General features: G+C 46.2%; 1 protein-coding gene and 1 long non-coding RNA gene across 2 annotated transcripts in view; both read right to left on the bottom strand.

The window, feature by feature from the left end:
- Window positions 1-22,545, bottom strand: part of LOC110177348 (dynein beta chain, ciliary) — a 28,365-nt gene extending 5,820 nt beyond the window's left edge. Inside the window, exons 1-27 of the mRNA XM_086836926.1 lie at window positions 21,742-22,545; window positions 20,647-21,171; window positions 20,167-20,255; window positions 18,733-19,383; window positions 18,067-18,355; window positions 17,509-17,987; window positions 16,949-17,448; window positions 16,560-16,873; window positions 16,393-16,496; window positions 15,316-15,854; window positions 14,950-15,164; window positions 13,698-13,874; window positions 13,274-13,648; window positions 13,037-13,210; window positions 12,707-12,979; window positions 12,308-12,337; window positions 10,783-11,271; window positions 9,760-10,731; window positions 8,359-8,625; window positions 7,134-8,179; window positions 6,536-7,076; window positions 5,963-6,471; window positions 5,150-5,902; window positions 4,502-5,090; window positions 3,950-4,198; window positions 2,093-2,569; window positions 1,430-1,794 (exon numbers count right to left, since the gene is read on the bottom strand). Coding sequence (XP_086693052.1) covers window positions 1,430-1,794; window positions 2,093-2,569; window positions 3,950-4,198; window positions 4,502-5,090; window positions 5,150-5,902; window positions 5,963-6,471; window positions 6,536-7,076; window positions 7,134-8,179; window positions 8,359-8,625; window positions 9,760-10,731; window positions 10,783-11,271; window positions 12,308-12,337; window positions 12,707-12,979; window positions 13,037-13,210; window positions 13,274-13,648; window positions 13,698-13,874; window positions 14,950-15,164; window positions 15,316-15,854; window positions 16,393-16,496; window positions 16,560-16,873; window positions 16,949-17,448; window positions 17,509-17,987; window positions 18,067-18,355; window positions 18,733-19,383; window positions 20,167-20,255; window positions 20,647-21,171; window positions 21,742-21,942 — 11,192 coding nt within the window. The 5' untranslated portion in view covers window positions 21,943-22,545. The remainder of the gene's footprint in view (window positions 1-1,429; window positions 1,795-2,092; window positions 2,570-3,949; window positions 4,199-4,501; window positions 5,091-5,149; window positions 5,903-5,962; window positions 6,472-6,535; window positions 7,077-7,133; window positions 8,180-8,358; window positions 8,626-9,759; window positions 10,732-10,782; window positions 11,272-12,307; window positions 12,338-12,706; window positions 12,980-13,036; window positions 13,211-13,273; window positions 13,649-13,697; window positions 13,875-14,949; window positions 15,165-15,315; window positions 15,855-16,392; window positions 16,497-16,559; window positions 16,874-16,948; window positions 17,449-17,508; window positions 17,988-18,066; window positions 18,356-18,732; window positions 19,384-20,166; window positions 20,256-20,646; window positions 21,172-21,741) is intronic.
- Window positions 22,546-22,559: 14 nt separating this feature from the next.
- Window positions 22,560-23,775, bottom strand: LOC147643043 (uncharacterized). Its single transcript, XR_015272605.1, has 2 exons — window positions 23,668-23,775; window positions 22,560-23,595 (listed from the first exon to the last, which is right to left on the bottom strand). It is a non-coding gene; the product is annotated as an uncharacterized LOC147643043 (long non-coding RNA).
- Window positions 23,776-26,218: the final 2,443 nt, after the last annotated feature.

Genomic DNA, 26,218 nt, shown 5'->3' on the forward strand with positions numbered 1-26,218 from the left:
TATTATTTATGCGCAATTTATCTAGTGTTCAAAAATATATATTGCATGCATTTCTTTTTACATTTTTGATATATTTTTCCATATTTTCCAATGAAATTCGAGCATTGAAAACACTAATTTACAGTTTACAATAAAAAGCAAAAGTGATTTGAACATGACCACAAAACACTAACAATGTGTGAAGCATACATGTTATTGATAATTAAAAGAGTACGGTTTCATTTTCAATTGATTTATTTAATATTGTTTACAAAGCTCAACAATTTAAAATAATTGGAAAGCTTTAAACCCGATATATTCATGGATCTAGCTAAAAATATTTGAATTTATTCAAACATTTAAGGTCTTTAGGCATATCTGTTTACGTTCGTGTGTTATCCATATGCATTGCAGGCTATAGCTAAACCTAAAGTTCCTCCAAATTCTAATAGGCTTTGCCACCCCTCACATCCTGCTTGCCTTTCATCCTTGCATATCCTTATTCATATATATATATATATCCCTCTCATAGCGCCAACTTTCACACTTGTCAACTGCAATTGTTGGCTTGTTAGGCAGCCGAGCTTGTCGCATCTTGGCACGCCGTTTTCGTGGCTCACGTCACCAGGGAGTGCCAGGACCAGGATTAGCATGAATCCATCTCCTTCCTCTCCTCAAGTGTTAGTGTACGTGAGTCCTGTTTAAATGCATTTCGGTTAACTGACAATGATTTTTGCCACTCTTCTGGCAGTTCATTGCCATCATCCTACCAATGAGCACGTGGTCCGGGGGGTCACCATTTGGGATCGAAGTCAGAGTGTCGGGGTCGCAGACCTCGCAGTGCACCAAATGGGAGCGAGTAAATGAAATTTACGGCCTTTTGTTGCTGCGGTGGACCGCAAGTAAGCGAAATTCGCATACACTTGCAATTATATTTCACTTGTGAATCTTTTTTAATTTCTTTGGAAAAGATTACAAGTTACTTTAAGTAGAAATGAAGCTGAAAATTTAATGTAGGTTCATTTGAGAGATATTTTTAGGAAAGAAGAACAGTTTGTTAAGCTTTTACTGACGATATTATGAGTCGTTCATTGGGAGAGATATATTTCAAAATAAACATGAATATTTCGGACCGTTTTTCTCATTATGAAATTTGCGTAAAACCTATAAAAATGACTTTGAGAAAGAAAGAAATTGCCTGAGTTTTTAAAGGAAATAAACCCCATATATACAGTTTTTCCTTTAGGTGCAGCAGAGTCCCTTCATCGTCCTCCGAGGTGGGTGTCAGGACAAGTGGCAGGCAAAGCAATTACAGCGATTGCGGCGCACACAGAATGTAAATTAAATTTAATAATTGATTACGCATAAATGCAGTGCACCCAGCCACAGTGGCACCCACACCCGCACCCACAGTGGAAGCCACTGACCCACTGGTTAAATGGGAACTCACCTCTGGACGGACTCCCGCCAGCGCACATTCTCGTTGGCTAGCCCATTTACCAGCCGGTGGGCCAGGTCGATGGTGAAGGAGGTCTTGTCCGCCTCCCGCTGGCAGCGCTGCTTCTCCCCCACCGCGTTCTCAAACTCGGCCTGAATCTCGGCCAGTTTGGCCTCCAAATTGTTGATTTTTGCCTTGAGGTATTGCAACCGTTCGCGGGCCTCCAGCAGCTCCTGGTGCGAGTCCTGGAGAGCCTGTTGCTTGGGTCCGACTATCAGGAAGACCTGGTGATAGCGGTGCAGGTTAATCACCCAGGCACACAGACCAGCAGCAGCCACCGACTTTTGCACCACTTTATCGGGATTGAACTCGGGATCCTATAGAAACAATAATTAAAAAAGTTATTGATTGATTAATCCAGGCATTTTATTAAAAAAAAGGAGAACAAGTTTAGTTTTTCATTTGTAAACTATTAAAACGCGCAGGTAAAACTTTTAATCGGTTTCCTGGGAGTACAATTTTGAGTAACTTTTTTTGTTTGTTTGAAAGTGGTTGGCAGATTGTTATAAAGGTTGGGAGTTGCTAAAAACCAAACAGCAAATAACAAAAATTAAGATTTTTTAAATTAAAATAAATATCGCATTAAGCTAGAAAAGTAATTAATATGACTGTTACCTTGAGATATTCCTGCAGCGTTTCGATGATGTTGGGATGAATGTTATCCTTGCTGTAGTTGAGCAGATCATTAAGGAACTGATCCACCCGCACCATCATTAGCTTGGCCGCTTTCCAGCTACGGTCCCGAGGAATCTTCCCGTTGACCGCCAGCAGGACCATAACGGCGGCACACACATTGATCACGGCCTTGGGCGGCGAACCGAAGGACTTCAGTTCGGTAAGATTATTCTTGTTAAGTGTGTTGAGCGCCGCTTGGGCTGCTACTAAGGCAGGCTCCGCCTGGCGGAGATCTTCCTCGCACATCTTGGTCTTCATTGAGACATCCTCCTCGATGATGCGCACCCGCTTCTCCTCCTCGGAGGCTATGTGCCGCTCCCGCTTCACCTTCTCACTCTCGGCGCTCACAATCACAATCAGCTTGTCGGCGGCCGCGTTCTTGGCGGCCAACTGCACCTCCTGGATGGCCAGTTGGTGCTGGAACAGGGAAGGGGGATTGGGTCGTCAATTGAAACTCAAAGCCAAAATCAAAGTGAAGCTGAAAACTTTTTGGCTGACGAAAATAATTAAAGCCACGGCACGATGGCTCAATATTTACGCAGCGCAACTTTAGCGCACAAACTGCGGGCAAATATTCGCCTCGGGTGGGTCTAGTGATGGCCAGGAATCGTATCAAGGTAGTTGAGTTAAGAAGGAATTTTTCAAAAATATTTGTGTGAATTTAGATTTACTAAAAATCTATAAAAATCACTCCCAAGAGCTCTATAAATGCTATATAAGTATAGTTCTTATATTTAATAATACTTTTAACTTAAAAATAATAATTATATTCCTAATTTTCTCAGGGATTTTAAAGAGATTTTAAAATTTAATATTAAACTATCCTTTTCCCATCACCATAAAAAAAAAAAACCCCAGGATATCTACAAGAGAAGCGTGGGGGTAAAAACCGCTTTCAGGAATATCGAATCGGTTTTTGTTGAATGGAAGCGAATTCAATTTAATTCAATTAGTTTAAATAACATTTGGCCCCCTTTCACTGGCCACTCGACGGGCCCGTTGTTTAGCGACACAGACGCAAAAGCCGGTGGGCTTCCGTTGCGTATACGCGATGTAACCGGAAACGGCGTTAAAAACTCAAAGAATGGCAGCGCCAGAGTCTCTGTGTCGCTCCTTCCGCCTCTCCGGTTTCCGTTATCGATGTTGCCTGGCCCCGGGGCTGAGAGTAAACGATAAAAAAAAAAATGAAAATAAAGCCAGAGCAGGGGCGGACCGGTTGACACCAGATTTGCTGCAACAACAATTCAATTAAGCGAACTAATTGAATGACCGGCGCCTCGCCACCGGATCGAATGGCAGAATGTCCATTGAAAGCCGATGTCCCATGAAGATCCATTTTGAGGGCATTCTGAATTCGTGTTTAATTAATATTTGATGGCAGACGAAAGAATTTTTGTTTTAAACTCTGCTGAGATGTACATTGTAGACTTTTGCATTGAATTAAAAGCACAAGGATGGGTTATCACAGGGTAAGTATGGAGAAAAATAGTCTTAAAATTAGTTTAGTTTAGTTTTTTGTGAATTCGAAATAGTTTTCTGCATAGAATATATATGTAATGCAATTAAATTAAACATTAAGCTACTCTTCTTTAAAAATAAAATTGTTATTTTGCTGTTATTACTTGATTCTATTAGTGATTCTATACACCTAAACCCACAACAATTTTTTCGCTGTACCCGTGAAGAGGATTCACTACCAGACCAGTCATACCCACATCCACCTCCACAATTCATTCTCATATGGCATATGGTCACCTCTGTGGCATTCACTGCTCGTCCACTCCATCACCTACTCACCTTCAGCGTGTCCACCTGACGGGCGCACTCCGCCAGCTTGGCCATGCCGCTCTGCAGCCGGGAAATGCGCTCCGCGAACTCGCCGTTTTTGTCCACCAACAGTTTGCGGTAGAGGAATATGTATTCCAGAAAAGTTTTCGGGGTCGTGTAGTTGTAGCGTTTTTCATTCTGCAGATAAATTCTCGATATCTGATTCACGGTGCCATGGACGTAAGCCATAAAGCAGCCGATGGGCGGCACGAGGCTGGGCTGGATGCAAATTTCGGGGAATGCGAAAGAGGTAAAGGGTTGGGAAGGTCAGTCGTTTCTGCGCCGGGGGCTTAAAGTGTCCAGCATGACATTTTGCAGTTGTAAATTGTGGCCGACAGACAAATAAAAAAAAAGAATGGAGATGGTGCAGCCAGAACACTCGGAAAAATAGTCAACAAATAATCACTTAATGTTTTGATGAAAATAGAATAATTAAAATGAGTTTAAATTAGGATACAAACAAATAATTTCATTTAAAGTACTTGATAATTCAAATAACCTAGAAAAAGTTAATTTGTTTACCTCTAGTATCCCGTTGATTTCGTTGAGAAACTTTTGGGACACGGATTCCAGGGCACTTTTGGGCCACTCATGGAACCAGTCGATGGCTGTGCGGCTAATAATGGCTGGGAATTTCCGGGCTCGCACTCTTAACGTTTGACCCACTGGCGAAAAGCAGAGTACCACCTTTAGCAGGCGGCGCACCTTTTCCACAAAGTACCTCCAACAGTTCTCTTTGGTATCCAGGGTGCCGCTCTGCTTAACCTCGTTGCGTATCCCATTGGTGATGGTGTCCAGTTGGTCGTCATTAAAGAGCTCTGGAATCTCTCCCGAGGCCAGTAGATCATTGATGAGCATCAGGATGGACTCGTCGGGTATTTGAGCATCTGAAATGAGGAAAACCGAGGCCAGATTCTTCAGACCCACCTTCATATAGAGGCTGGCGATTTCTTCTCTCATATCAAATAGCCCAAATCCACGTTTGATCTGGATCTGCGAGACACTGAGCGAGGAGATGAAGGCAGCCAGGCGGGCCAGGGTTTGCTTGCCAGAACCACCAACTCCTATAAGGAGAGCATTACCACGCGGACTTTCCAGAATGCGATTGATTCTATGTGGATTAATTAATTATATGTGAATATATCCACCTAACTATAAAATTCCACTTACCGGCATACATGTATCATAGCATCCTCAAACAGTACAAGATTCATGTATCCAACCACCTCGTTGTAGCTACCTTGGGCCTCGATAAGAAGCTGATACAACGAATCCCAGCTCTTGAGGGGCATGTACTTCTGGTCAACCAACGACTGGGCAAAGTGACTATAGATCAGGGGCTCTGCAAACACAAAGTCCTCGTCGAAATCCTCAAAGTCCTTTTTAAAAATGTCCCGAATGGAGGATTTGAACGACTTGATGTCATATGGATCGACCAGGCGATCGTGATAGACCCGATAAGCCTCGTGCACATACAATCTTATCAGCTCCGAGGGCCGGCTGCAGATGGTGCCGCCATAACCGGAAGCACCTCCTCCCATGGCCGCCGGAGCACCGATACTATTCATTAGACCCTGATAGATGCCCGTTAGATCTCGCAGGTTGAACAGGTAATGGAACTTGAGGGCTGTCGGCAGGAAGGCGTATTCCACCCGCCGGTGCAGGGCAATGCCCACACGAACCAGCAGACTTCCAATCGATCGTATTTCCTTGCTGAATCCTTGAGCCGGACTCTCTAAGTGACTGTCCAGAATGGTGCCGTAGATGTGGTGTAAAGTGTCCTCACTTGGCGGAGCCACCGAGAACACGCAAAAGTGGCGCTGCAAGCGAGGATCGATGGTAAAGGATCCGGCGGTCGGATTCATGCAGGCTGCAAACTGACAGTGCCGGATGTCCTTCAACTGCAACCGCTGTCGGTCGTACCTAAGCAGAGAAAATATAAATATTAACCGAAAAATTATATTAGTTATACACTTTTCTAACCACTGTCTGTAGTCCATGAACTGGCGCATTATTGTATGTGGTTGAACCGTGCCATAGGCATCCACTTCCGGCATATTGAGATCGTTGACAAAGTAAATGAGCCGGCGTTTGGGGCCGCTGGGCGCGTAGCAGCGACCAGACTTCTTCTCCAGCGGTCGGTCCAGCATCTTCTGGAATATCTCCGAGCTGGTGTAGAAGTTGAAGTGTGTGGCTTGCACGGTGGTCAGCAGGGGAGTGGCCGAGGAGGAGGCCTTCCGGCGCACAACACCCACACCTGACTGGGCAGCAGTTTGATTCGCTTGCTGCTGGTGTGTGTCTGCCACGGAAACTGATGTCACGGCAACTTCAAGCAGTTCCTGGTCACTGGCATACTGACTGAACAGCTCCCGGAAGATGGCACCCTTGCCGCAACCTGAGCTGCCGACGAGCATGCAGGCCAGGTTGCGGTCGATGAGCAGCCGGAGGAAATAGGTCAGACGAGTGGTCTCCGCCGTGGAAATGAGAATGTTCTGGAACAGAGAGCTCAGGGAGTACTTAATATATACCGAGATAAGATTCATTAAGACGGCAAACCTGTAAAGGAGTTTCAGCATCGATTTGTCCCTCCAACTGCTCCTGTGTGGCCAACTCCGACCACGGTTGGAACTTTAGGGTCTGCACATTCAGTTGGTAATCGAAAATGGTGCCCTGGCTGGGCAACTTGATATCCTTGAACTCGCCCGTCCACCACTTGTGGAACTCGCGATGCCAGTCAATGATCACATCCTGGCTAAGGGCAGAGCCAAAGCTCCAAACGGTTGCATACACGAAGATAGTTTCCAGGGCAGTTATCATAGCCTCGTGAGAGAGTTCGCCATGGTGTAAGCTGTGCGGATTACCTACACCACCGGCTCCACTGCCCCGACTTCTTCCATCGCCACCGCTTTCTTCGCTGTCCAGGAGACACTCCAGCAGGTGACAGGTCATCTGAATCATGGCCATGTCCGTGATGGGAGTAATGCGGCGAAAGTCACGATGCCGTTGCATCAGGCAAGGAAAGTACTTCTCGAACAGAGTCGTCAGGATGCCTCGCTCAATCATGTCCACTCGGGTCTCCAGCCAGGAGGATACGTAGCTATTAATGAATATTTTGTACTATTTTTTCTTCTAGGAAGTATTTGAGGCTACTTACGGTGACCATCCCAGATCCTGTGGGTTGATGTACAAAATTCCCGCCCGGGAGACCGTTGCAGGAGTGGCTGCCTTTAGATGTCCCACTTCGAAAAGCAGGCGCATTTCTCGTTTCAGCGAGATTCTTTCATTGCTGGCCAAGGTTAGAATCTTGTTGTCGTCCATCAGCGTGTTGAGACTCTCAATCCACATGGGATCAATGTCTCCATCAAGAACTATCCACTTGGGATTACCCGGCGGCATATTTGCCTGCTCCCTCATAATGGAAGAGAACAGGCCGTCCTTCCACTCTCGGGTTGTGGGATTCACAATTCCGAACAGCTCATCATTGGACAAAGCCTTTGGATTAAGCACATGGCAGATGGGCTTCATCTTCTGGATGCGATAGGTTTCGCGGAGGGTTTGCCAGATCTTTGTCTTGCCTGTGCCCGCATTGCCCACAATAAACACCGAGTGGCGCACATCCAAAAGCTCCTGCAGCTGCACCACCTTCATGAGGAAACCCTCCTCCGGCTGCAGCTTGATCTCGTTCACCGCTCGCCTGATGGTCTTCTCGAACTCGAAGACCCGCTTGCGCGGCACATCCAATGCAGGAAAAAGGTCCCCTATTAGACCCATAAATATGGGCACGTCCTCTGTGACAATCTTGGGTATATTGAAGTCACGCAGTGCCCGCATTAACACCTGATCCTCCGGTCGGCTATGGTCGTCCCGCTTGAGCGTGCCGGCCACCACCAGGACCGACTTGATGGCTCGGAGACCCCAGTCGTAGTGATCCTGCTTGGACAGCAACTCCTTGCACAGCGTGTACAAAGTGATAAATTTGCGAGCCAGCAGACGGGCATCCTGGAAACCTTCGGCCATTAGCATAATCTCACAAATCAAGGCGAAGTCCGGCACAATCATGGCGCACGGCCGGAACAGGGTCTTCAGGTTCTCCGGCAGCTCCGTGCGGCCAGCGTAGCCCGGATTCATGGTGATAAAAATTCCGACCGACGGCTCCAGCGAAATGCGCTCGCCCATAAAGATAAATTGGGTTTTATGCATCTGCAAACAGAACGGAGTACGGCATACGGAGTACGGAGTACGGAGCAGGACAGGACAGGACAGGACAGCAGTGTCCGGGAAAAGTAATCAATGCAGCATGGCGGAATGGAGGAGGAGAAGGAGCAGGAGCAGAGTGGGTAAAATCAATTTGCAAGCGGACAGCGTCGCCGTGGCCATACCTTTATCGCCTCCTGTATGGTCTTCACCTGGACGGCCACCACGGAGAGGACCTCCACGCAGATGCGATTGAACTCGTCAAAGCAGCCCCAGGCACCCGTCTGCGCCAGTCCCTTGTAAATGTTGCCGCAAGATTTGTAGTCCATTTGCTCCGAACAGTTGAAGACATAAACCATTACGCCCAGGGCGCGTCCCAGGTCCTTGGTGGTCTCCGTTTTTCCCGTTCCAGCGGGACCGGCGGTTGCACCGGCCAGCCGCAATCGCAGCGACTGATGGCAAGGATAGTAGCATAGCAGCATAGCCAGGATGTCAGAAGGAGGAGGTGCAACAGAAGAGGTGGCATATGTAAATGAAAAAGGAGCATTTATTTTCCACTAACGAGTTGTTTAATTTGCCGCGGGGCGTGGCGGGCAGAGAGAAGGTAAAGCAATACAAACTGGTGATCGCCTTGTTAATGGCTGCTTCCGCTGCGGTTTTATACAATTTCTCTCCTTTCCGCAATTCAAATTTATTTCTCAATTGGTGGCTGCCTGAAGGATGTTTATGATTTTTGTAAGGATTTTGTGTTTATTGCAAAACACTTTTAGTTATCCAGCTGAATACTAAGCTGGCTTCAATTACAATTCATTATTATTTTAATATATATACATATTTTTGGGCAACAAATGTCTTGTATTTATAAGGAAATACATATTGTTAAACATCTTGGTTGAAATGAAATGAATGACAGCTGGAAAAGTATACAAACGTGTAGTCCAAATACTAATTCAATTAAGGGGAATTTCTTGGTTAACAAAGGAAAAACATTTGATAAATAAAACTCCAAAGTAACAATTTCCATCTATAAAAATGTACATGAATTTAATTTCATTTGACAGCAGTGACTGTTACACACTGATTACATTCACACTTTAAATTCGTTAGAATATTCGACACATTGTGGCAGTATGATTCAAAGGTGTCATTGAGATAACATCTTATTATGCAGTCGTCCATGAAATATGCCACTGTCAGGTACAAAAATCTCTGCTAATTGCACGCGCAAATACATTAAATTTATTGAATTTCCGTTTACCCGGTCCCTGTCACTCTCACTGTCTCTCGGCACATCGAGTTTTTTACTTTGACTTGCCGCTGCCGCTTTTAATATATTCAAGCCACGGGACATTGGCTTTCAATTATTCAAAGCCGGCTATGGACTTTACATTTGTAGCGGATTTCCGCTGCTAAAGCCATTAACGCCCACTGGCAGGCGACGAAAAGGTTTATATTTAATTCAGTGCTCGTTAGAAGGGATTTTCCTTGCTACCAAGTGAAAGTGAATTTACTTCGTTCAATTATCAAAGTTGCGTATACGCCACGTGTTTGCTTCGATAGGAAATATATTTATTACGTATACGCACCTGGGTCAGGGTAATGTAACACCGATCTGTTAGCGGAGTGATGACTAGCCGGGATGTGTTCCCCAGATACTCGTAGGCATACCGGAATTCCGCATCACAGATATTGGCAAAGCAGTCCTCATCTCCGCCTCCACAACTGATAGCCGTACTTGCCCTTCCGCTGGAGCTGCCCGCCTGGTCGTCGTCCCAGCGATGCCGCAACTGACTCTGCCATTGGAACGCCAGGGAATTGTCCACCTTGGTGGCAATGATCTTACCCACCACATCGCGTGAGTGCACATCGATGGTGCAGATGGTCATGATCTTCTGGCGATCGCCAGGTGAGAGCTCCCCCAACAGCAAATTGATAAGCGCATTAAGCTGGGCAATCTGCCGCTTGTGCAGTTCCTTCATCACACCCTCGTAGCCCTCCTCCATGCAGCCAAAGGACCTGTTCACATCCGCCGTCCAGCTGATTTGGCTGCAGCAGAGTGCCACCTGGGCAGGCCAGTCGTAGAGCCACAGTTCGCGAGGCTTTTCCCCAAAGGCCCTCAGTGCCCGGCGGAACAGTTCGTGCAGGGTACTCCGCATCTGCAGGATAATGGCCCGCAGCCAAAGTTCCACTCTTCCGCTGCACACAATAAAGGCGGGCTGATCCTGCTCGCAGGCAACAAAGGGCACATACTCATCGTTCTCCTTGGAGTGCATACCCACCGCATTGGGCGTATTCGTCTCATACTGCAGCCGCAGTATAGAATCGAAAAGCTTGATCAGGTGACGATCGATTACCTGAGGATTGTTGCCATTGGACAGGATATCAAGCAAATCTGCTGCAGATATGAAGTAGAAGCGGGGGAAGGCCAGCCGCTTGGTCTCTAGGTAATCGTTCAAAGCCTTTTCACAAATCGCCAGGCGGTGTTGCAGCTGGAGCAACTGGGCCAGGACATCGTCGTGGCCAAGGACCACCTGCATGACCACGCGAATGGTACTAACCTGAGGGTAGATTAGAAGAAATTATTTATTAAAATCTGAAACCCCACTCACCTTGGCCAGCAGTTCGGTAAAGTCCGCATCGATACGCTCGAAATTGGCCGCATCCGCTGGCAGCTGAGCTCGAATGTCCGCGGAGCCAATGAAGATGCACTCCAGATAGATCCACTTCCGCTGCACCTCAAACCAGTTGACAATCAGGGTGTCGATTCCACCCAGAACACGCTGCCAGTGGGAGAGTTTGTCCAGCAGATACTCGATATGCTTCGAGGTGGAGATGTTCTGCAGCTGCATTTGGTTGTCGTCCAGAGTCTCGATGAGCTCTTCGGACACTTTGAGCAGCTGGATGTTAGGCCTGGTGTGATGTTGCTCCAGCTCGAACTCCAAGTGCGCCCAGGTGGCCTTGATCTCGTCCAGGACCTTGGTCACTGTCATCTCCTTGATGGCACGGTCCACGGTATTCTTGATGTCCTCTTCGTGATGCTGCAGCTGCAGGGTAAGCAACTGGGCCAAGCTCGTTGATTGATTACATTTGTAGGAAAGCTAAAGGGGCGTATACGCAATGTGTATATTTTAATGATATATTACGTATACATAGCAAGGGACTCATTAGCCACCGAAATGTGAAATTTGAATATATAGAAACGGTTTCTTGGCTCACTTGGCCTGAAGAAACTAACCAACACTGTGCTACTTGGTAAAAGTTCATAGACTCTAACTATGTTTTAAATTAAAACCAAGTAAGAAGAGAAACAACCTTTGGGAAATTTTGGTTCATATTCCTTTGCAGTTTGCAAAAGAATCACAGCAAATCTTAAAAAATTCATAGCTAAGCAAAAAAAGCATTAATTTTAAGTCGAAAAGCTTTTTTATGATAGTTTTTGTTAGGTTAAACAACTTGCAGACTCCATTTAAGATTTAAGAAAATTCAAATTTCTGCAATTTTTAATGATGAAAAAATGTCGAAAATTTTTTGTTTGCCCTGATATGACTAGATTGACTCAGCTTCCGATGCTGATCAAGAATATATATGATTTATGGGGTCGGAAATGACTCCTTCTGAACTATACTGGCTTCTGACTTCTGATAAATAATCTTTAGGTAAATTAAGAGGAATATTAGTCTTAAAAAAATACAGAACTATTTGAATAAATTAATTAAATAATTATGGTTTGCAGTCCAGTGTATCGATATTAATTGCTTTGCATGCATGGCTATGAGTTTATCCGGTTGTCTGTACAGAATCATGTGGTGTTCACATTAATTATCCCATATTTTGACTGAATTCCGGCAAATTTAATTAACAGGGCTAAGCATTGCATTGCATTCATTCCCCTGTCTCCTACGACTGTCCAGAGAACTAAAGCCCGGCCAAGCCCATTGTTGCCAGTAGTAGGTAATGGATCCAAAGCCAATACCATTCAACAATGAACATAATTCGATGAACGGAACCCATGGGCAGCCGACCTTTGGCTTGAGGTTTGTTTTTGATTAGGCTCAGAGGAGTAAATGCGATAACTAGAGTTTAATTCATGAGTTCATGATTTTGTTATTGCGGCAGATTTCCATTTACACTTACCAGTTCCTCCATGGAATGCTGTCCACTTAGCTGCGCATAAAAGCCATAAGCGAGGAACTTGATTAGATTCTGGTAATAAATGCATAAGATCAGTGATTTAATACTAATTGTCTAGTTCGGGCTGCAAAATCACAGTTCCATGTGAAGTGAATCATTTTACATCTACCTAAAGCTTCGGTTTACTATCACCATTTGGCACCACATCATCTCCGCTAATGTGTGTTTGGCAAATGCACACCATTATGCCTGCCAAGTTCCCTTCGGACAAAGAGGTGTCTTTTTTCGGCGGGGATTGCAGATTGCCGGCTCCATGGCATTGTTGGCTCGCTCACTCATTTGGAAGGACACACCCGAAATTCCCGGACAAAGAACCCACAACAACCCATTGGGAATGCTCACCTTTGTCAGCTGCATCAGCTCCAACCAGTGCCGCTCCGTAATTGCGGGATTCTGCAGCTCCGTGATGGCTCTCAGCGAGGCGACAAGCTCACGAAGCACGCTCACAATGTGGACATAGGGCGCCCATTCGCGGATACACTTGTCCAGGGTGCGCAGGTCGCGGGTGAACTTCTTGCACTCGTGCTCCATATCATCGGTGTCGATGAGCAGCCACGGCGTGCCATGCCAGTCCACGATGCACGACTCGATGACGCGCACAAAGTCCCACAGTTGCTGCGGGCAATGGTTAAAAGGATTTAGGATAAAAAAAAGAGCAATCATCACTCTCACCTTCACTCGGCGCAGCTCCACCATGCACAGCTGCAGAGTGGCGGAATCTGGAGGCGTTATATCGAGGAGTCGCGCCCAGCGGGTGTAAAGCCGCTGCTGGCGACCGAAACGGTGGAGCCGTACATAGACCTCGTCGCAGGTTTCGTAGACATCCGAGCAGGGCACCCGGAAGAACTGATGGCCACAGGGAACATTCGGATACTCTACTTCATAGCTATGGCGGATATCATCACTTACCGGCATCCTCTGGAATTGACGGGCATAGTGCTGCAGGTGGCAGGTGTGCAGGGCAATGAGGGCCGTGACGCGCTGCTGCTGGTGAAAGCGTGTGTCCTGCAGGGCCTCCTGCTTCACAGTGCTGCATTGCTTGAGTTGCTGCCACTGCTGCGGCAATTGTTCAATGCTGCGCAACAACTGGGCCTCAAACTCCACATTATAGGTCTTTAGCAGGCCCATGATCTCTTTCAGCGGCTTAAAGACATTGTCCGCATAGGGTTCCCGTTGGCGGATCTCCGCCATGATGCCAAGCACGCGAAGCAGGGCACGGAAGTCGCTTCGGGCGATGTGAAGCTGCAGGGTCTCATGACCGCGGGCAATGAAGGCAGTCAGTTCCTAATTGTTAGATTTTAATTTATGCCAAAATAATAATAACTTAGATTACCTTGAGCGTGCCTTGGACATATCGTAGAAGCCACTTCTTGCACAAATGCGACCACTTGCAGGCCAGGTTGAGCAGCCCGAATTTCAACGGCTTGAGATCGAGGGCCAGCCAGCCGTTGATGCATTCCCGGTTCTCCATCTGGTCAATAGTGTCGTGCATCTCGTTGTAGTTCTCGATCTGCGGAAGTGGACATGGGATGACTTGACTGCTGACAACTTCATTGGCCAGGCCCAGTTTTGCCTAATTTATTTGCTAATTTTGCCACACATGCATATGGGTGTAAGAGGGCTTAGCCCGTGTCCTGTTTATATAGTATTCGCTCCGCTGGCATCGCTTTATTAAGCGCACCAGCTGTGTCAGGGGCAACTCAATGGCTAGTCATAAATAAAATGCCGGCCAGTGATTTCTAGTGCTCTATATTCTGCAGGGGTATTCCTAAATTGATGCCTTGAATATGTATTCCTTTATTTGTTATTAAAGGAAAGATACCAGATATATATTTAAGCAGTTAAAGTACCCAGTACTATTTAAGATTAGAGTTATATTAAACTTCGAAACATTAAGCTTATCTTTACTTCAGCTTAAATTGAACTACGAGGTTTCTTTAGCAATTTAAAAGAGTTCGAAGCCCGCTCTAAATCAAATATAATGTTCCATATCAGACCATTCAGAGTTCGTTGTTTTCCTGTATAGAATATCCTGTAGAATATCCCTTATTTTATTGGGGCCACACCCAATTTCACACGCCTTGCCCTTCGTGTCTGTGCACTTTGACCATGATTTGTTGTATTTGCCCGTTGTGTGTGTGCTTTGTATGTGCCTGTGCCTTTTGGGTAATTTATTGCATACTTTTCGGGGCGTTTGATAATTGTTTAAAGAAAATATTACGCATACGTCGGCGATTTGCCTGGCTCCCAATTGCCCCCGAACATAAGTCAGCAAACGCCATGCGGCGCTTAAGCAGTTGTTTAGTGTTTTTGCCCTGCTTTGTTTCGTTTGGCTTGGATTGGCTTGGCCTGGTCAGTTGGCGCTGCCACACATTTGACCCTAAATGGTCGACATTTATCAAGCGTTATTGGTCTCAGGGGCTACATGGCGTAAATTGTGCGGTTGCCAATTGAGTTGCGTCTGCGAGCCACTTTTCCGCTTTCCGCTACGGCTTCGTCCGTTGTCGTCCGTCGGCAGCCACTAAAGCTGTTGGCATCCGGTGCCCCCGGAGGCACTCGGATTTACTCCTCCTACTTCGGCTTACCTCTTTCTTGAACGTCTCCATGATGGCGTAGCCGCCACCACTGGCATGTATCGTCTGCTCTCTGGCCCTTGCCATGCAGGCGGCTAGAACGTCGCCGCTTTGTTGGGTCCACAGGAACGCATAGGCGTGGAATTTGGCAGCAAAAGCTGATGCCGCTTCAACCGTATCCGCCAGGACATCGCGTATCGCCTTCTCCAGCATTTCCAGGCCATCGACTGAAGGAAAGGAAGTGAAAGAAAAATAGAAGGTTGTCAAAAAAAAGACACTTTGCTGAAGAGAGGAAATGTTTCTGGGAATCCTATATGCTTCTTGGAAAGGGTATACGCAAAAATGCGGCAATTTTCGAGGGGAAACTGAGAGGCATACCAGTGCATTCCATTTTTTGGCTATATTCCTTGGCGGCTGCCAGTAGGTTAAACTGCACGGCCTGCGGCTTTGAGTGCTCCTCCTGCTCACGTTCCTGCTCCGGCTCAAGTTTTTGCCCCTGCTCCTGATCCGGATCGTCCTCCTTCGCCGTGTCTGCATCGTCGTCGTCTTCATCATCCTCTGACAGGGCACTGTCAGCCACAATTCTTGGCATGCAGTCGCATGTCTGTTTTATATCGAGCAACAGCTGCTCCACAATTTGTTGAAAATTATTTTCCACACTTGCATCAAAGGCGGGCGAAAAGCGTATTTCCGTTTCCGTCAGCTCCAATTTTACTTCGAACAGCGGAGCATCGTTGATGGCACCACCACCACCTCCTGCCGCTGCTCCTGTCGCAGCTCCTGCCGCTGATGTTGTTGCTGTTGCCGGTGGCGTTGTGATTTGCTGTAGGACTACCCTTGCCAGGCTCAGATCCTCCTCTGTTTGTGGCCCGGGCGTTGCCGTTGTCGCTGTCATTTCTTTGTACAAATACTCTAAACTGAATTACACGGCGTATGAGTAATGTGAAAATTAAATTTAGTGCCGAGTTTGTTTTGCAGCTTATTTCGTTTGCCACATCGGCAAGGCCTGGAACTCAGTCCGTCGGTCTGTCTGTCTGTCTCTGCCTGTCTTTCCTGTCTGCTTTTCTGTCTGCATGCAATCACGAAAAGTGCCGCTAAGTGAAACATGCAATTGACGCATGAATGCCCATCCCGCGGCCATTTCTTGTTGCAATTGTGCTGCGATTGCAACAACTGTTGCCTCATGTTGCTGCGGTCTCGTGCCTGTGGTTGTTGCCGTCGCCTCACTGCAGGTGTCTTTCGTATTTTTGCGGTTGCAATGTGCGATTTCGTGCTCATTTACTTGATTAGTTTTGATGAGATATGAAAGCCGCTGTCAGCGTGTCGAAATGCAATTTTTTGCTGGTGAGTGCAATTGATTCGCAATGAGTGATAATGAATGGCAATGACTATGAATACGATATAGATAGATAGATAGATATGGGGGAGGGCAATATTCAAGTGCTAGTCATAAACCTTATTCTCATCGCCTCGCGAACTTCACGGCAGATCAATGCGTCCACACTGGCCAAATACTTGTGATACTGTCGCCTCTGCTCCTTGGGGAATTCCCGAACGAACTGGTTTCCATAGAATATAAAATATAGATTGAATAGTGTAATAATATTAATCCCAACACCCACCTCCTGCACACTGAGATCCCGCGAATAGAGCTGAAACTCCTGCGATTCATAGTTGAAGAACAAACAAAAATTTGCTATAAGCAGGCGATTGAGCAGCATTTTCGTCTCATCGCACTGCAGCAGTCGCAGACGCACTCGGTCCTGCTGATGCCGCAGATCCAACAGATTCCGACCATATAAGCTACGTTGATGCAACGGCTCTCGGCTCCAGCGACGCATGCTGGCCAGGATGGCATCCAGATTGCCATGCGACTGCTGCAGGCGGGCAAATAGGTCCCGACTCTGCTCAAAGATGCCGGCCACAAGCGGATCATCTGCAGGGGGGCGAGGACATGCATTCAAGGACTCTTGTATATATATGGGGAACATTCCCAATATCCCACACTCACCGTATTTCCGCCAGCTCAGCTGCTGACAGGCCATTCCCACCTGCTCGTCGATGGCGGCCAGTTCATGTCCAATTAGTTGAAGCTCGGCAGCAGCGCACTCTCCGGACCGAATGCCGTTGTAGAACTCCCCGATCTTGATTAAGCGGATCCGTCGCTCCCAATAGGCATCCCGCTGGTCATAGAGAGTAAGCAGGGGTTCTGGCAGCTGAAAGAGTTCGCCCGATAAACTGCCAATGGCCTGCAGGGCAAGCAGATACTTGGTCTCTTTAAGTAAAGTGAACAGAACCGGTGAGAAGTTGAGATGCAGTTGGGTTTTATCCTCCGAACGAGAGAGAACTGACTCATCCAAGCCCCGGACAATGAGCCTTTCTATGCCCTCCTGCCAAGTGGTCCAGATCTTCATCTGCAGATTACTAAGTTTGGTGGTCAAAATATTGCGACGCGACTGCAGGGAACTCCACTTTCGAGGCAGCGTATGAAGCTCGAGTTTTTCTTTTAGCCTGGATTAAAAATAATATATAATTGCCCTGCATTTCCCATTATTATTTGAGACTACCTACAGTTGCTCAATGAGTTGGTTCAACTCCTTGGCCCCGAACTCGTTGCAGCGACTGATGTGCTGCTCCAGCCACATCATGGCCCCGGCTATTGGCGGGAAATTATTGGCCATGGGCACGGCGACCAGGCCACGGATCTCGTAGCCCAGCAGTACTTCCCCTACGCCCATCTCCAGCTGCCCAAGTTCTGTGTCATAAATACCAAGGATGTGTGGTAGGACACGAGCCAGCTCGGGAAGCACAGCTCCGCGCTGCAGCAGGCAGCCAAACATCAAAGCCAGTCGGAGCATGTGCGTCCAGCTGTGGCACTGCTGGAAGGCCTGGAGTAGCACAGTGGCCAGTTTCTGTTCCAGGACCTGCATACGCCCAAAGAAGAGGGTCTGTTCCCGTCGAAAGCTACGCCATTTGCTGGCCATTGGGGCTGTGAGGTCAATGTCTACATTGCTCCACTGCTCGAAGAGCAACTTGAACTCGCCAAAGATCTAGATGGAGGTTCGTAGTTGTAAATAAAAAATGTAATTACCGAAAAGTATAAAAGTTGATATACATTAAAGTATGTACCTCCCTAACGTGTCCGGTGAGCATTTTCCCTCGCAATCCGCCGACTTCAAGCTTTTCCAGTTGTTGGAACTGCACCGCGGCCTCGAACACTTGACGCAACTCCGCAAGCTGAGCGGAAAAGCCATCGAGGGTCTGGCCAAATACGTCCTCATGGCAGAAGCGCCATAGCTGCTGTTGGTCATCGGGTGACGGGGAGGAAGTGCTGGCGGCCACTGCCCCTTCTCCAGGCAACGCGGGCAAAAGGACTTGGCTGCTTCCATAGCGCTCCTTGTACTCCAGCATGCGATGTCTGCAAGCGAAGGAATAATACAAATTTAATTTTGTATCAAGATGAAACTTTCTTTGAATTTGCGAAATTGAAGTAGTTTATAATTGTAATTATTTACTAAATACGATTTGCAACCAAATAACATGGTCATGTGATAGTTTCAAGCCAGCTTAGAGAATAAGAGATAAGCATTTGTGAATTTTATTTAAAGTGGTTTGATTACGAATATGTGAATTGTGCATTTGGCACTAAGGAGGATTCCCAAGATTTAACTTAGTTCAACATGGTTAAAAAGTGATTTAGAAAATATAAATATCAAGTTGTTCTTGTTTTAAACAAAAGCAAACTCGCAGAAGCTATTGGTGTGCTTTAATCTTTGTTCCGCTCTTTGTTCTTACTTAAAGAGCTCGAGTACCTCGGTGGTGCGATTGATCTTCAACAGACCCTCATCGGCATCGCCCTGGAAGAGTAGCGGAAACTCAAGATCCTCCGCAGCGCGGTGTACCAACATATTGCAGATGCAGCGGAGCAGGACACTCATCCTTTGGGTGCTACGATAGTACCTGGCATTGCTCCACAGCAAGTGAACCACATGAACGAGCGGTGCCACAAGCTCATGGCCATTGCTAAACTGCACAGAATTGAAGGCAGCAGTCTGGCGGAGGAGCGGCTGCAGCCAAAGGGATACATCCTGTGCCTCCAACCAGGCGGCCACCAGCTGACGGAAGGCCTTGGTATACGGCTGATGATAGGCCGACTCGATCCTCTCCAGAATCTGGGCCAGAGTCTTGTGCGTGGCCTCGCGCAGCTGTTCATAGATATTCTGCAGATTCAACTTCCGGTTTGTCCAGAAACCAATCTCCTGGGCGGGCAGGGAGACATAGGTAATATGCTTCGTAGTATGTCCAATCTGGGAGGCAGGTGGCAACGATCCGAGAGACTGACACTCGGAATGCTCAACGACTATGTCGTGCATCTGGGTGGTCCAGTTAATGAACATTTCCTCTAGAAGATTGCGAAACTTGGGATCCTGTGCGGGTCTCAGGTTACTTTGATGGAAGAAAACAATTTATTTCAAATATAAATTGAACATAATGATAAAAACGTAAGTGATGACACCTAAAATTGTACACTCTCAATGCCATTCCTTTCAAGTTAATTTTTTGGTAACAGCCAAAATAATTGACCCAATTTCCCTTAAAATGTTAACTTGACTTCCTCCATTTATGCATTTCAATTGAGTCTTAAAATGGTTTCGAATATGATTTCAATATAAAATTGATAAAAATTTCTATGAATTTGATTTTATTTCCATTCTTGCCTTTGCTTGACTTTCAATTTATCTTTTATTGATTCTGGCATTGTGAGTTAGTGAAGCAAATATCTTTTAATACGCCTTAAAGACTCCTGATGTGTGTATCGATGGCAACTTTTGACCGAATTCAACACACAATTTTCTTTGGAATGCTGATGTCCGGCCCTAGATAGCATTTCTTTAATATTTGCAATTTAATTAAAAGCATTTGTTTTATGGGAAAATAATCGACGTACGCGTGTGCGTGTGTGTGTGGCCAAGGGGTAAACAACTTGAATTTTCCCCCAAATGCTTGGCGAAATAAATTTGCACCAATTCATGCGAAAAGTTATGCCAATGAAAATCAATTTGGTATCATGAATAAGCCTTTCTCTGTCTCTCTGCTCACATAAACAATGCCAGAGATAGAGCTTCTTGGGGCGACATCTCCCAGCCCGCCGGCGGAGAAGGATATTGGGGAGGGAATTGGGTTCGGGTTGTACACTAAGACAATGGCCACTCAATGGCTGGAACTTACCCTTGGCTCACGTGGGCAAACACTTCCTCGACGATTGTTGGCGAAACTAATAACGATAAAATTGTGCGATTGTTGGTTTTGCCCTTAATCTGTGGGGATAACAATAAAGTATATATATATATAAATATATTTCCGCAGACAGAAATCTATATGTATCGCCCGTAGACACATGAAAAGTTTTGCCAATTAAGCGAAATACTTCAAGACAATGGCCGGGAGTCGCCTCGATTGGGATCGGTTTGGGAATCGACTTCCCCTCGACTCACTCGACTCACTCCGACCCAATGCACTCAATTAGATTAATTTGATGAGATAGCACAGCTGGAAGCTGCACTTTTCAAAAAATATGTATCCTTTTTTGCTTTAATTTGTGATTGCAAATTAAGACTTAAATAATAAATACTTTAGGTAAATTAATTCACTTTAATTTCTCATTAATCAAAGCTATACTTCGAGTAGTGTGTGCCCATCCTGACTCACCTCGGTCAGAGTGTTTCGCACTTCCTTGATGCGCGCCTGCAGATCCTTGCGAACAATGGCGGGCCACTGACTTTGGATCTGCTCCAGGAGTGGCTGCAGCACCTCATCGAACAGCAGTGACATGGTTTCGATTTTACTGTGCACGGGAAAGTCGCCGTAAAGGACACTCTCCGGAAAATTGGAGGCGGTTAAAGGACCTCCGGAACTGTGGCGACGCACAAAATAGGCGCACTTGCCGCGTGGCACTCCGTCCAGAGTCGTGAAACTGGAGGAGGCGGGCGGCATTGGAACAAGCAGAGCACTAGGAGTGACCGCCACCAAAGCGGACACAGCGGCTGTGGCTGTGGCCATCACTTCATCCTCGAGGGGAGGCAAACCGGCGGAAGGAAGCGATCCGCGTGGTGCCTGCACCGAGTACGGCAGGTACAAGTCGCTGAGGCAACTTCTGGGCACCAGATCTCCGCCAGGACTGAGAGTCATTACCAGGACGCGGGTGTGACCATGAAGCCACTCCAAGACAATTCGCTGAGCACAAAGAAAATGTAATAATGGATGAGTTAGTTAAAGAGTTAAATGTACAGAGGTTTCTTTAATCGATTCTAATCAAGATATAAAGCTAAACTTGGGAACTCGAAATTTCGATACCCTTGCAGAGAAAATCCATCATAGCTTAGTCAAAAATTCATTAATTTCAATTCGGAAATCGTTCCCATGTTAGTTTTAATTAGGTTAATAAACCTGCATACTCCATTTAAGATTTTAGAAGATTCAATTTTTTGCCAATTTTCACAATTTTTAATGATGTAACCCCTTATGATTTTTCGCAAAAATCGAAATGATGTCGAAATTTTATTTTTTGCCCAGACATGGCTAGAATGATTCAACTTTCGATGCTGATCAAGAATATATATGATTTCTGGGGTCGGAAATGATTCATTCACTGTGTTTCAAACTTCTGAATTGAATTAAAAAGGGAAATAACAATGCATTATCTTTTCTCATCCACATGGCAAACTTTTTATGCAACATTTAATAAAATATCACTTTAAAGTATAAACTATCCCCAATTATATGAAAATCACGTTGGCAACTCACCCGCAGCTCATCGCTGGCCATCATTTTGGTCCATTTATCCGGTTTGAGGCGCATCGTGGTCGTCGTGTAGTTGGCCACCCGTTCTAACCGGGAATCACTGTAGTCACGCTGGATCCGCTGGCGACCACTGCCGCTGCCGCCATCAGTGCCGGAGGGCAGACCCTCCTCATCGCTGCTGGCCAGCCCGGCCGCATCCGACATGCTGCTGATGTTGGATTCAGTCACTCGCCGAGGGAAATCAGGTGCAGCCGCTGCGATGCGGCGAGTTAAACAACGCGGCGCGGCAACTGGCGTTAAAATGATGATGGGCCTCGCTTCGTATGACCTCTAATGCCGGGCGGCCAGTGGGCGGCGGTCGCAGCGCACAGCCACGCCCACATATCGATCAAACTTCAAATTCGAATTAACAGAAACACTTTAAAGTGTGTGCTCGCGCCGCGGTTTCAAATGCATAAAGGAATGCCAACTGGAAAAGGGAAAAGTTTGGCCCGCCCGAAGGGAATTCACCCCTTCACCGATCCGACTTTAATTGCACACGAAGTGAGCGAAATGTAATTTCCGCTTTTCCGCAACTTTTGAGCCGTGCTGAGCTAAGCGCTGGGCGCTCATAAGTCAACATCAGGTGGGCTGTGTAGGTGGGTGGTTTCTGGCATAGGTCCTTGGTGTATGCAAATCATGTTCTGTTGATTTGCAGCGTCCAACACGGCGTATGCTTAATGGGCGCAGCTGATCGAATGGAATGGCTCTTCATCCCATGACAGTTTAAGTGCCACCAGTCCGGTATCACACGATGTCACACTGAGAGGAAACATTAAGTTCTTGAAAGCAATTCTTTATTCTTACAATCAACATTATCTTGGTTGTAAAAATTGTACCTGGACATTAATCTGGGAAAAATAATTCAATCAAGGCTCTGAGCTGGTGGTATTAATCCCTGTTCCTTTCGGTGTATTGAGAGGGATATTTATGATTTCACATCCTCAGTTTCGCCTGCTCCACTCCCATCTCCGGACTCCCGAATCACAATCTTCCGCCTCGCTTCCCTCGAAAGTCGAGCACACTGAGTGAGTGACATGTGTCAAGTAACAGCAGCAAGTAGTTGCAGTTGCAGTTGCACCCGCAGCAACTAGCAGCAACAAAGGCAACAGCAGCAGCAGCAGCATAGTTAAAATGCTCTGCAATTACCGCAAGTACACATGCAACATTCTACCGGATTGTACTCGACCCACATGATGCCCAGGCTTCTTTGAAGATATGTGTGTACTTGTGCTTTGGGGGAGACCTCAAAGAGTTTACCCATGATTTTTGAACTAGAGAGCTCCCTTTTAGCTCTTTCCAGAGACATAAGTAGCTTATGTTGCATTGACAACTATGTGAAAGCTCACTTTTAGCAATTTTTAAAGCTGTCCGATCCGATCCCTTTGCCCTGCTTCTGCTAATATACCCCCATCCGAGCAGCGTTCCTCATGACTGGTGATTATGATGATGATGATGGCGATGACGATGACGGGATAGAGCCGGATGGGAACCGGACTGCTGCTGTGTAACTTTGATGTGAACTCCACTTTTAAATATCAGCGTCACATCAAAAACAAGTGCTTGGCAACCAGCTGCTCTTCGCTCCAGTTGCGGCTCAGCTCCTCCTCGCCATCCAGTGTTCCATTTCTGGCTGGGATTGGGCGCTGACGCACCCTCGGGACAAATGCATTGCCCTCATTTCCAGATCCAACCACAACTCGAAATGGGGGATCTGGACTTGGTTTTGGTCTGTTGTTAATGAATTTGCTCAAGCTGTTTGCGCGAGGCTTAAAATCCACTCTGACTCTGGGTTGGCAGCTAGGAGACGGAGACACACTGGGAATCGTATAATATATGATACAATAATATAACTTGAATACGATACAATATAATAACTTAAATACAAACCACTTAAACTGTGGAAAAATCGCATTTTAACATGAGTTTTATATTTTATTCAGAAACGAATATCAGTAATTGCACATAAATACTACACCAACATAATTATTGACTTGAATATCATGACATTGTTGAAAATTACTTTTATTACCAAATCTTTTAAAATAACGAAAACAGTCGAAACATATTTCTCTTTGTGCACACATCCCACACCACATTTGCTTCCTTTGATCCATAAATTTGTTAATATAAAAGTATATATTTGAATAAACAGTTCAGCAATAAAAGAGATTATTTTACATAGTTTACTTAGCAGACAGCAGAAGGGACCCAGAGAGCTCTTAAGTTCACCTCCTGTCCCGGCTCTGGATCGGCTTTAATGTCCTGCCCCAAGTGGATCCTTGGTGTCTGCGGAGCAAAGACGTGCATAAATAGTGCGACAGTCCAAGTCAAACATTGAGAGCAAACGAGGGAAATATGCGATGGAGAAGAAAGCCGCAAGAAAAATAAACTTCGAATTGATTTTAAAAGGAATGGCTCGGGCACACTTCAAATTAAGTAAATCGCACAAAAGCCGAGCTGTGGCAGGACACAGGACACAGGACGAAGGACGAAGGACGCAGGACGATGGATGGCGGCCGGCAGCGAGCCATGGAAAATGAAACTGTAAAATGCTTTTACTACATTTCTCCCTGCGAGTGGCAGTCATTGGGCTCTCGTACTTTTTGAATTTATGCCAAGCCTCGATCCGAACAAGTTGGCTTGTACTTTATGAACGAGCGCGAACCCTTTCTCCCGACTTTCGACCGACTTTTTCCGGGCTATAGCTGTAGCTATAGTTGTAGCTGTGGCTGCTGATGAGTTTCATTATGTGCGAACAAATCATCACATGCCACTGGGAAGGCAAGGAAAGGACGAACAAAAAATGGAAAGCCCGAGCGAGCGAGAGGCCGGCAGACTGCACGGCGTCGTCCTCGTTTAAAAGCAATTTCGTGCATTTGTTAAGGGCGCTCTGTGCGAGTGTGAGATAAGTCAACACTATTTCATTACGGACAAAGGCCATTTCCATTTGGCCAAAATTTATGGGAGTGCGGGAATGCAGCGAGTGCTTAAAAAAGAATGCGTTGGCCACTCAATGAAAGCCAAACCGGTCCGTCGGCGAATCGATCAGCGGACAAAAAGATAAATAGAAAATAGAGCGTTTGACAGTGCAAACAATGTCACAGTGACCATATATGTAGTTCTAAGCCGCACGAAAATGCCCGAGCTAGTAACAAACAAAATGGTATGGGAAATAGGACAAGTGTTTGGAATGTGTGATACCTGGTTTGATGATGAAATAAAAGCTTAAAAGGTGTTTTTTTGTTTAAAGAATGAAGCTGAGGCTTAAAAGAGCGTAAAGAGATTATTGGTTGTTCGTAATTAATCCCATTTTCATCTATAATTAAACTGAAACAATATCTGCAACACTCTGGAAGTTAGGAACTTCTTTTTACACCCTCCGCTTTCATTCTTTCAAAACCCCTATATAAACCTTAGACCTGCACGTACCCCATCAACGATGCTTGCCTAACATACCCCCATAATACCCCGTATTAAAACTAGAGAAAAAAGAATTTGCCAGTTGGCCAAAAGAGAAAAGGCAAACGAAGCCAAGCCAAAAACTCCTGTCCGGCTGTTAGCGGCATTGTGTGCAGTCTAACGACAACATTCAATAAACAATTCACAATTGATTGACAAACGGACGGACGGACGGATGGATGGACAGACGGGCGGGGACCTATTTTTCGGCTAGAAGTTCCTAGTATCCAGTTATCCTGCCATCCAGTTATCCTGCTGACGACTGCCGATTGACGACTGAGGAGCCAGCCGGGCATGGGAATAGTGACCAACGGGCGGCGGCCATGAATGAGCAGCCACGACAAGTCAGCGGAAGGATGTTAGTTCGAGTGGATGAGGAAATTGAAAGCGAATGCTGACAACAACAAAGTTGCGACAAACAAAAAGTGAAAATAGAACAGAATAGGCGACAGAATCCCACACCGAATGCGGACTCCAAAAAAAAAAAGGAACAGACAAATATAACGAGAGTTGTCCGGCAGCTGGGACAAAAACAATGAAAGCAAATTTCTATGCGGACATCCGGCGGCGATTAGACGTGGACACTGAGCAATGAACAGTGAACAAGGAGCAGCGAACACCAGTGGTCAGTGGTCATTGGTCGTCGCTGCGGTTGTCCAGGCAAGAGTGTGGAAATAACGACAGCAAGGATATACGAAAATGTTTGCAGTCCTGTAAAGTCTTCAAGTGACTTACCATTACCATTCTTAAATCAATTAATATAAAGAAGACATTTAAGACTTATACTCTTAAGATTCAGACAAATCTGTAGCAGAGATCTCTGCAATATTAAGCGCTCATTACACTCGCTTGGAATCCGATCCTCGGCTGTCCTGCGATCCTTGGACTTCAGCCGGCGGCCAGGTGGGACTTAATTAAAATCCCTGCCTGGCTAATTGCGCTCGTGACTCTTGCAGCTCATTAGCTCGACTCACGTAGC

This window comes from Drosophila serrata, unplaced genomic scaffold (assembly GCF_035046125.1).
Source record: "Drosophila serrata isolate PLE 108 unplaced genomic scaffold, ASM3504612v1 contig_295, whole genome shotgun sequence".
Taxonomy (NCBI): domain Eukaryota; kingdom Metazoa; phylum Arthropoda; class Insecta; order Diptera; family Drosophilidae; genus Drosophila; species Drosophila serrata.